Source organism: Diadema antillarum, unplaced genomic scaffold (genome assembly GCF_040938485.1).
Source record: "Diadema antillarum isolate AM-2024a unplaced genomic scaffold, OU_Dant_1.0 seq00001619_RagTag, whole genome shotgun sequence".
Lineage (NCBI taxonomy): Eukaryota > Metazoa > Echinodermata > Echinoidea > Diadematoida > Diadematidae > Diadema > Diadema antillarum.
Genome location: NW_027272331.1, coordinates 1 through 10,000, shown reverse-complemented (window position 1 = coordinate 10,000; position 10,000 = coordinate 1). Strand labels below are relative to the sequence as shown.

Below are 10,000 nucleotides of genomic sequence, written 5' to 3'. Positions count from 1 at the left end.
TTTTATTTTTGAAAGTGCTAAGTAAAAACTGACCATGCTGACTGTGTTACACAGTACTAGGCTTACAATACCTCCTTGGTTACACTAACTTTGTTTCAATACACTTTTAGTGAGAGATAGAGGGCGGGGAGGAGAGAGAAGAAGAGTATTGTAAGACAGAAGAACCGCATGGGTCTTCCCTAAATCTCCAGCAAAAGGGTAATTTTCCCGCGACGAAATCCGGCTCTGTTCTATAGAAGGGTGTATTTTACTTCTCACGTGTCGCCTTCTCACCATCTCTTCTCTCTGTCAACCTCTTAGACATTTAAGAAGGGGATTATACAACAACAACAAAATCATAGAAAACTGATCAACCATGAATGGCATAATTATTTTCATTTTCTTTGATCTCTGATTCTGAGATACCATTTAAAACATGCACTTAAGAAAATGTTTCCTAAGCAAGGTATTATAATTAGAGCTTCCAAAAGGAGGGGGTGTTTTCTTGAGACAAGGAGCTGAAATGAAAGCTAACCTGAGATGGAAGTGCATTGAGCAGTGTTCCGGATTTAGGCAGTCTCCAAGGGAAGCGTGATTATGCGTACCCTGTAAAAAAGGTAAGGTGGCCCGGGGGGGGGGGGGGGGGGGGGGGCAAGACAGAGGAGAGAGAAATCTGGGGAAGAGAGGGAGGAGGGAAATGTTTCAGGGGAGCGCCTGTGGGAAAAAGGGTAAATTACGAAGATAAAGAATGAGAGGTAAAGAGATGAAGTTGCCAAGCAACCTACCTGATATTTGCGGGAAGGGGCTCGCTCTCAGTGGTGTCCCTGGTCGATGCCTTGCGCTCACCAGGCTTTTTCTGGCGGCCACTTTCCTACGAGTGCCGCTATTGTCAGGAGGGGGTTGCCGTGGTGGTGTGGGCTGGATGGCGGGCAGTTTTGGCGGACTCTTACGAGACTTGCCGCCGGTGGAATTCTTCTGCCTGGGGGCTTTTGTCTTCTCCTCGCTCATCACTGGTAGGCGCCCGGATGAGGAGTTGCTTGCCCTCTTCTTGGGCGATTTTGGCGGTTTCGGAGCCTTGTTCTGTTTAACTGATGATGGCGGATGAGGTTTCATTATTTTACCCCTGTTGCCCAGAGTTGTGGTAGCTGATGAATTTGCTGTGGTGCTGCTCCGTGTTGCCGAGATGTTGGGGTAGAAGCATCCGGACTGAGATGCAGAATCCTCCTTATCCATTAATCTCAGAGTTGCATCTGCAGCAATGGAGATGAAATAAGTTGAATGTATCACACTTGTTATGTCTTAGGCCTAACAACAACATTTCTCCCCTTGTTTGGTTGCAGCAATCTTAGGATAATCATAAGTTGAGAGATAACTATATATTTTTTTTTATCTTTCTCTGCCGCAAAGATGAACACAGAAATAACAACAAAAAGTGTTTTAAAGTTTCCAGTCACACTATAATTCTCATTTCTTTTCATTGATAAAAAACCCATAGAAGGTAATTACAAACAGATCTCTTCCCTGATCTAATGGCAATTCTCCCCTGTTGCTAAGAGGTCTTGTGTTACTCTGAAACGTGCAACTTCATCTTCATATTCTGAGTCACTTTAGTTCTCCCGGAATCGAAGTGGGCATATACGCTTATATATTAGAGACAGTTTCAGCTGGGTGAAAGAGGTCTTGCATGTTACTCAAAAAAAAAAGGGAAAAAAAAGGACACCTTCATCTACAAATTTAAAGTCACTTTAATACAGCGAAGCATATCATGGAATCAAAGTTGGTACGGGAAACGCTTAGAGACAGCTTTAGTTGTCGCAAAGAGGCCTAAAATGTGCTCCAAATTCACCTATTATACATGATTTAAGTCACTTTACAGAATTGTTCCCGGAATTAAAGGGGATACACCTAAGAGTGTAGTCAAGGTCATATACTGGAAGTGTTCTGTAAAGGACAGGAGAGGCCTACTTCCGTTGCTCCTATAACTATGCTAAATGTTTGTAATTTCAGATCTCTATTGATTTATCGAAGACAACCTTGCGTTACGCTTTCATTCTGTTTTTCAAATCGAGTATAGCATTCGTCACATAAACAGACGGATAGAATTGGCCTACATCATGGAATGTACACTTTAACATCTTTCTTATGATTTTTCTCCCTTGGACTGACCTTCTAGCGCAAGCCTGCGCATGGCAATCTCAATGAGAGCATCCCTCTCCTCATATTCCGACAGATCCATGTTGGGCTGGTCTGCCTTCTTGCTCTTTGATCCCTGAGACTTTATTGGGGGAAGAAGTCTCTTTCCGCTGGAATCTCGAAAAACCATCGCGACTTTTCTTTCAAATCAGTCTTTGAGGAAGCTGAACTGCGATACCTTTGCTATCTTTCAAACAGGTTAAGTACACCTCTTTTTGTCAAAATGGCAATAATCTCATGTACGTCTGCAAGCGTCAAAAGTAGAGCAACGTGTGACAAAAAAAAGATAACAAACAGTGCGAGGACTTCTCTTTTGTTTCTTTGGTAGAAATTGGTTGCTTCGCAGGTTCCAAATAGACGCGGCAACGTTTGTGACACAACAATACCTGTAAGACATTTACGCGCTCCGTACTTGAACCCACGTTCAACGTCATAATAGTTATAGGTTCATGTACTAACCTACTTCTACTCTTCGAAGAAGTTAACAAAAGTTCATTGAACTCTAGGGAAATTTAATGTGAAGTGAGAGCTATCATTGATGATAGCGTGACCGTGTGAACATGACATCTACTATTGTTCCTGAGTTTATACTCAGAGACTCCAACTCCAGCCTGCATTTACTATTCTCCCGCAAACAACTGGACCCTATACAGGCAAACTAGAGACGGGTTTGACCGGGTTTGACACTTTTTATTGTGATTCTATGTGACCCTTTTAAAGGTCCTGAGAATACAACAATCAAATTCAAGTAATATACGAAATTCACACTTATTTACAAGAATATCTTAATTGTCTATATAAGGTGATCGATATTGATTATTACTTACACTAACCATAAGAATAATGACATTATACACAATAGTGTGCAACATGTGGTTACTTGTTCTCATTTTATCATAATCATGTGGGAAGAATCTTCTGTACCCCGAGTTATGATAGTTATTCTCTTTTATTTATTAGCTTGGTCTTTAGTTGCACCCGTGCTCATCCTGCTTTTCACACTAGGCTTTTGTTGGTACTCACTCTCAACAACTTGAGGTTTGCTTTTTAGTAGGTCCCATAGTATTTCTCTATAGCATTCTTTTACTTTAATTAAAAATGACACATCGACCGCTCTGTACTATGTGTGTGTGTGTTTGTGTTTTGTTTTTTGTATACATCCGAATTGGACATTCTATATTATTATATTTTGTTATATTACCTGTATTTTCCATCGAGAAATATAAAAATAGAATTGAAATTGAAATTGAAATTATTGCAAAAAATCTTCAAATGTGAAAAAAAAATCTTCAAATGTAAATCCTTCCCCCCCCCAAAAAAAAAAACCAACAACATGTGAAACGCAAAATTAACATCAAGAGCGCCAAGAAAGCTAAATGATCTCTAACTAAAAACTAAATCGAACAAAAAGAAATAAATATAAAATAGATTAAACAAAATCGAGTTTTCTTTTTATAATAAATCTGCTCTATATGAGAATCAGCACATAGCACAGAGGGGTGTTTTAAACAACTTTGATAAAACGCTGATCATGCAATGGCTTTCTATTACTTTTGTATGAGTTTACGTTCATTGGAACAGGAGCTCATTTCATCAATGAAATCAACAAAAAAAAAAAATTTATATATAGAATCTCAGAATGGCCACAGTCGCCCATATGTAGCTATGAGAGACTTTTAAAGAAAAGTTTAGTTCAGTTCGGTTTATTTCATTCATCATAAAACAGGAAAAATACAAAGACCTAAAGAACTTACTTTGTGTGAATGAGGATCAACAAAAAAAAAAAAACCAAAAAAAAAAAAACCCAACAACATGAAAGTCGTTTGACACGTTAATTCTGGAAGTACAAATATATCGCATTTTGAATCTATTTCATTAAGTCTCCCATAAATAAAGTGTGGCTTGTGAGCGAAGAGTCTCTCCATACGACTGTCATGAAACAGACCTCAGGCCCCTAGATAGATAGATAGATAGATAGATAGATAGATAGATAGATAGATAGATAGATAGATAGATAAATGGATAGATAGATAGATAGATAGATAGACAGACAGACAGATAGATAGATAGATAGATAGATAGATAGATACAGTAGATAAATGGATGGATAGATAGATAGAAAGAAAGAAAGATAGATGATAGATAAACATATAGATAGATAGAAAGATAGATAAATAGGCCTACCATTAGATATATAGATAGATACTCAGTAGATGGATGGATGGATGGATGGATGGATAGATACATACATACATGCATGCATACATACATACATACATACATACATACATACATACATACATACATACATACATACATACATATATACATATATACATACATACATACATACATACATTCATACATGTATACATACATACATATCACATACTATAGTAGATAGATAGACAAGTACGTTTACAGTTTAGCATGTAAGTTGTTGGCGCAGTGCTCTGTATCAATCTGCCAGCTGGTTTGAGCTCTTGCGCCATCTCGGGGCAAGGCCCAGTGCATGCATGCAGTGTACAAATAATAGCATTTTTGCAGCGATCGAGGTACTGTGCTAGGTCATGCTGGAGTTTCATACGGCTCGTGTATCTTTTCGTAAGCAAGACCGAAGCTGCTATTGAGGTTCACAAATCAGAAAGACATGGTCTAACATTCCTCTAAGTATTTTGATATAACTTTGGGACATAATCCTCGTAATATGGCGGGTGCCGTAGGAGCGGAAGATGTCGTTAAGGTGTCGGAAGGAAGTCAGACCAACACTGACACAGTAGCTGCGGACATGGAGAATGCAGCCGGACACGGACCCAAGGGTGATGAGGCCGCCGAAGCTCTGGCAGGGGCGACTGGAGGAGCCGGCGATGACAGTACAGCTGCTGGGGAAATGACGGATGAACAACTTCACAACTATGCTGGCCATGAACATGCAGGCGATGGCAATTATCCTCTATATGAGGACAGAAAGCCCGTTGGAAATTACGAGTGTGAGTAAGAAGTAGAATTCAGCTAACGTTAGAACTCGAAGCCCAGAATTAAAGTTATTCTGTTTTTTAGTATGACTGACTCTGTGCATTGTGCAGTGTGTGTGCTTGCCTTAGTTAGACTTAGAGGCTTAGACCTCAAACCGGTTAGTTATAGGAGAGTCAGACTCAGTGCGGTGCAAAGTGTACACAGGATGCTTTATTTTATTCATCGTCAGATTAATAATCAGTCTCATGAAAGTGGCCTTCAAAGTCCGTGGAATAGGACCAGCTGTGATTACTACAATATACCTGGTGTGCATCTGTTTTTGCTATGGTGTGCCTATAAAAGGAACCGTGTCTGGTTCTGTCGCAATATCACGTCCCCGCAATAATTTTGTTACAAATTAATCTTCAATTGCTGATTTTGTTGCTCTTGATTTTTTGTAAGAATAACATTTTGGTTGATTTTGTACCGATTTACTCGAATTACTGATTCTTGAACAAGATGTGGTTCCTTTTGGCACACCATATAAAAAACCCGGACCGTTGCCCGTACTGTGCTCGCTTAAATTTGCCCTTAAAGTGAAATCATCTAGGCTCTTGTATGTCTGAAGAACTGTCACATTTTGTTCTGAAACGTACACGTATATTTGCATATTCAAATAAGAATGAAGTGTGAGATGATGGCGTGTTAACACAATTGTGAATTATCAACCAAAAAAGGTTTGTCAAAATTGCAACAGTCTAATAGCATACCATCTGATCATGGTTGTTGCATAATTTTTTTAGTGATCTTTGGCCGGCACCACTTTTTGAAAATTGCAGGGCTGGGGGGGGGGGGGGGGGGGGGGGGATGGGCCACTTCCAGGTTGCATGAGCTGACAAGCTAAAAAACAAGAAAAAAACAATAAAGGAGGTCTTCAGTGCATTGCGAGCATTTCACTTCCAACTTTCTTCAGCTGACAAGTAAAACCTCCCCCCCCCCCAAAAAAAAACACCCCAAGGTCTTCAGCGCATAAACAATCAACTTACCGTGCTCAGGTTTCAATCAGATTCTTTTTTTTTTCTTTTTGCTTGTCAGCTGATGAAACCCGGAAGTCAAGTGGCAGCAGCAGAAGTTCCGCTGAAGACCTTAAATTTTATTTGTTTTTTTATTTACTTGGTAAAAATGGTTGAATAGCTGATGAAACCCGGAAATGTCATCAGAAATATAAACTGAGCCCCCTCCCCCACTTTTGAAAATGTGGCGCTGGGCCTGCATGGAACTTTTGACAAAAGCACTGCATTAACAAACTTTATATGGAGGTCAAGTAAATTTTGGATAGAAGGTCTTCAGAGGCACTGCTGCCTGGATAGGATGTGACATACTTTTACTACTACGTGTACAGTATCATTATTATTGTTATAATAATAATAGTACTTAGTAGTATTACTTATAATAATGATAATAATAACAACAACATCAACAACAACAATAATAATGAAATAATAATAATAATAATTATTATTATTATTATAATTAGTGTAATTGTTCTTATTATTATCATCATCATCATCATTATTATCATCAGAATTGTTATTATGATGATAATAGTACCACAGTAATGATATTGACGTAAATGTTGTAATAATAGTGATACTTCCAATTAGAGAAATCATCAAAATATTAACAAATCATTCATGTTATCACTTTCATTATCTCTTCTCAGATTTGGATCATACAGCTGATGTGCAGTGAGTACTCAACCCATAATTTTGATTTAATAGTCATTTAATGCATGCAGTCCCAAACTATCAAGGTGTGTCATAGCAAACTAGAGTGGTCTAGAGTGGTCCAGAGCATACATTGACCTGAGACTGAACTCTTCTAAAACTGTACATACTGTAAAGCAAACCAAGCCAGGAAACATGCTGGGGTGTAGCTTCTCATGATGTGATCCAGATCATGCCAGGGCAAACCGTACAGTGTCGCAAAATGGGACTTAATCATAATGGGACTTAATGCAACCAATGCCAGAATGAACCATGGTTCATTGGGTTACGTGTTGCTTTTTACACATACCAATATAGATGGTTGATCCTAAATTTGAAGGGTAAACACCAATGTTTTGGTATAAGCACTAGCATGGTTTGAGGACGAGTCCCGAGTATACTCGGGCAAGTGTCTAGCTGGGAAATGCATGTTGTAGCAAAATCAACCCGTCCTCAACGGGCTAAATGTAATCTGACTAAACACACCCTTAGTCACTGGATACAATATCCAAATCTGTTGACTTCCATGGTGTAGCTGCCATGTTGCCAGATGGTCTTATCTAAATCTGTTTTGAAAAATCAAAAGTCTGAAAGTATCTGAGCATCCTCTTTTCATATTTAAGGATCTCACAACTTTGATGCTTGAATTACAGTCAGCTTTGATATATTTGGATGTCACTTGTGTTCTCTATGGCACGATCATCTAGAATTAGCCTGCAGTTAATTTGAGCTTTCATCTCTGAAGATTTCAGCAGTATCAAGTACTGATTTGTGTGAAATTAGATAAAAAACATTCAATGAAAAAAGTCAGGTACTCATGGATAGATAAGGAGCTTGTGTTGCTTGTAATGTCTCCCTAAGATGCAGAATTGCTGCTAAGTATGTATGGTACACTTCAGACTTGTAAGCTTTGCTTCTTTTTGTAAGTTCAATCAAGAAAAGTTTTAATGTTGTTTTTGTTGCTTTGTTTTTAAAGGGATTGTATAGTATTGCCGGAGATGAGAATTGGGATCTTAACTTTTTGTGAGATTCCAAGCACCCACTTATGAAATAGTACAGAACATACCATTTTAAGAGGAATTCAAAGCTTAGATGAAAATCGGTTGTGGAATTGCAGAGACATCCAAAAACAAAGTAAAACAAAGCGATCCTAATAAAAGATGGGTCCCGCTTTTTATTAGGAATGCTATTTTTTGATATCTCAGCCATTTTAAAACAGATTTTCATCAAATAAACATTGAATTTTTCTTGGAATTACATAGGTATGCTCTTTCATATTTCATGAGAGGTTTCTCATTATCTCACCCAAAATATTAGAAACCTGAAGTTAGGTCTTAACCAAAACTATACGCTCCCTTTAAATTATGGATAATGGATATCACAAAACGTTCAAGCTATCTTTGGCAGAGAAGGCCCTATTGAGAAGAATTCATGCATTTTGCCTAAATCCAGTCTTTGACATTACTGGGGAAGAGTATCAGCAGATGTAATCTATCTGATAAAATATTGCAGAAAAGTGTGATGAGCATTACAGATTGCTAGTATACAGTACATGATTGTCTTTGTTCTGTTATGCACCAGTTTAACTTTATTTATTCAACCTCTCATTTTATTGATTTGTATTTCTCTTTCAGATTACATTCCTGTATCCTTTGCAGCTTTGGAAATAAAAAAAAATGTAGAACTGCTATATGAATGACATAACTTTTAGCCATGTGCAATTGTGCTGCCTTAAGTCAGAGGCTTTGAAATTGTGGAGTAATGTGTTCAATACTGTAAAACATGATATATTCGCGGCATGAAATTTTTCGTGAATTAGAGCTGATGGCCTTTCTCGTGACATGAAATTTTCGCGAATTTCCACTGGCGTTCAATACATGTAGTGTAGACAAGAACTTTTGCGTGCATTTTAATTTTGTGAATCTTGGCGCTTGCGAAATTCGCGAAATTAAAATGTATGCGAACATTCCTTGTTTTACAGTAAGTGTACCAGTATTTTCATTGTATTTTGTGAATTTTTTCCTGCAATATCTTTTTATAGCAGTATTAGCAGTGTCTTTATAGATACAGTCTGTATTTCCTCAAAGAATTTCAGATTATTTGCTCTTGAAACTCATGATGAGGTTTGAAGGGCCTGGGGGAGGGGTCTCACTTAAGGAGTAGAAGGTTGGAAAGTGTCTTGTTAATGTTCGCTAAAAGGCAAGTTTCAGCAGGGCACTTGTCACCTTCTTGTCTTCAACACAGCATCAAATTGAGTCTTAAAAAATTCAGTTTCAGTTGTTTGTTTTGTTTTTTGTTTTTTTGTTTTGTTTTGTTTTTGTTTTGTTTTGTTTTTGTTTTTGTTTTTGTTTTTGTTTTTGTTTTTGGGTTTTTTTTTTTTTTTTTGGGGGGGGGGGGGGGGGTTGTGGACCTATCCAGAGAGGGTACGGTTCCTCTCCTGGACTTTTCCCAATCCTGTCTATAACCTTGAGATTAATGGACTTAAATCTTAAATTATTTCAGTAGCTGCACACAGGTTTGAAAAGTTTTGTGCTTTATTATGGCAGCAGATTCTTCATATATACACTATATTACAGGCTGTTTTAATTGAAGAGCATGTTTCTGAAGAGCTCAGTGATAAGTTATTTGAAATCTGAAATATCAGCAATGTTTTGTTTTGAATATATCTGCCCAACTTGATTCTCTTCCCAAGTCAGCCACCAGTCCTGTCTTGTTAGAAATTCTTAACTCCTTATTTCACAGGGGGATCATCGTTAAAGGAGTCATTTGAAGCAGTAAGTATGCATTTCCATATATTCTGCATTTATATTCAACTTTGTAAATTGCCTCAGGGACATTTTATACATCCTTCACTGTCAGAAGAAGTATGTAATCTACCTGATCCTCCCTTTCTTCACAAATATCCCTCATCAGTAGAATGTCAAGTCTAAGATATTAGATTCTGCTCAACAGCATGCCCTCAAGGGAAACGATAAGAAACTACACCTTTGGTTGTATTTATGACATCTCTCTAGGCCATGTTGAAATGAACTTTTATGTTAATCCTGTCTGTAGAAGTTGATATTTGATATGAGATAAAAATTCTGAAAATCAAATCGTATAAATGA

The 10,000-nt window shown here is 37.9% G+C and overlaps 1 protein-coding gene across 1 annotated transcript; it reads left to right on the top strand.

Moving 5' to 3' along the window:
• Positions 1-4,723: 4,723 nt before the first annotated feature.
• On the top strand, positions 4,724-8,538 carry LOC139711152 (uncharacterized; the record flags this gene model as incomplete). Its single annotated transcript, XM_071623070.1, has 3 exons — positions 4,724-5,162; positions 6,851-6,875; positions 8,528-8,538. Coding segments are annotated over exons 1-3 (319 nt in total), but the record flags the coding sequence as incomplete, so codon positions are not given.
• Positions 8,539-10,000: the final 1,462 nt, after the last annotated feature.